Source organism: Apaloderma vittatum, unplaced genomic scaffold, assembly GCF_000703405.1.
Source record: "Apaloderma vittatum isolate BGI_N311 unplaced genomic scaffold, ASM70340v1 scaffold35412, whole genome shotgun sequence".
NCBI classification, from domain to species: domain Eukaryota; kingdom Metazoa; phylum Chordata; class Aves; order Trogoniformes; family Trogonidae; genus Apaloderma; species Apaloderma vittatum.
Genome location: NW_009702523.1, coordinates 1 through 1,343, shown reverse-complemented (window position 1 = coordinate 1,343; position 1,343 = coordinate 1). Strand labels below are relative to the sequence as shown.

The 1,343-nt window shown below is 55.8% G+C and overlaps 1 protein-coding gene across 1 annotated transcript; it reads right to left on the bottom strand.

Moving 5' to 3' along the window:
• Window positions 1–1,151, bottom strand: RPL19 (ribosomal protein L19; the record flags this gene model as incomplete). Its single annotated transcript, XM_009864286.1, has 4 exons — window positions 1–177; window positions 465–575; window positions 753–873; window positions 1,029–1,151. Coding segments are annotated over 4 exons (479 nt in total), but the record flags the coding sequence as incomplete, so codon positions are not given.
• Window positions 1,152–1,343: the final 192 nt, after the last annotated feature.

The window sequence follows — 1,343 nt, the reverse complement described above, 5'->3', positions numbered from 1 at the left end:
GGACAAGTCCTGGATGTTTTATTGAAGGCTCGCGGGCGGGGCAGCAGCAGCGCTCACTTCTTGGTCTCTTCCTCCTTGGAGAGGGTCTTGATGATCTCCTCCTTCTTGGCCTGCAGACGCTCCTCGCGGCGCTTACGCGCCTCCTTGGTTTTGGACCGGCGAGCTTCAGCCTGGTCGCTGCAAGAAATTAAAATTTTAAGTTTGCGAACGCGCAGGGAATTGCCTTGAACAGCCTCGAGGAAGCTTTTCCCACCGGCCCCGGGCTTCTCCCTGCTCCACGGGATCCAGCAAACCTTTGCTCAAACTCATTTCCCTGCTCTGAGCCAGCCCTGCCCAGTCCCGCTTTGGTTCTTCACCGGACCAGAGCCAGCAGGGACAGAAACCACCCGGAATCACCCGCCCGCTGACGTATTTAAAGAAAAATCAGTTCCACAACCGAAACTTAAGAGCGAGGCAGCACTTACGCCAAGAGCTTCTTGCGGGCTTTGTCCGCCTTGAGCTTGTGGATGTGCTCCATGAGGATCCGCTTGTTCTTGAACACGTTACCCTTGACCTTCAGGTACAGGCTGTGGTACCTAACAAGGGAGAACGGAACCAACTGTGAGCGAGACCAAACCACCACCTGGTTTCCAGCCACCCCCTGGGCAGGCAGCAGCAACGCTGAAGCTCAAGAGGATTTTTTTCCCTGACCCACGTTACACCTGGGCTCCGTGGACTGAGACTCAAAGCCGGACACGGCACAGCGGGCTTACATGTGGCGGTCGATCTTCTTGGATTCCCTGTATCTGCGGAGCAGGCGCCTCAAAATTCGCATCCTCCTCATCCAGGTCACCTTCTCAGGCATGCGAGCGTTGGCCGTACCCTTTCTCTTACCTAGAAGGAAGGGAAAAGCGTTGAGAATGAGGCCAAATTTCTGCAACTGTGTATTTACAGTCCCAGCCACGAGGCTCGTGGAGATCGCAGCTCAACAGGAGCTCGTAGGTGGAGCACGCAGCACAGAAAACACATTTCTGGGAGCCGGCACTTACCGATGCCCATGTGCCTGCCCTTCCGGCGGGCCAAGGTGTTCTTCCTGCATCGGGCACGAGAGTGAACGGTGACGGGTTTGCGGATGATCAGACCATCCTTAATCAACTTCCTGATCTGCTGGCCTGCAGGGGGGAAAAGAACTCCATGTTCAGCACCTTATGTGTGATGAGAGGACGCATTAGGCAAGTACACGCTCCCATCCAGCCCGGATCCAACGCAAAAGACAGGCCAGGCCCTCCCGCACAGCCCCCTCACGCTACTGGAGATGCTCTTTTCCCCTCCTGTTCCTTCCTCAAGAGTTATCTTGTAAGACT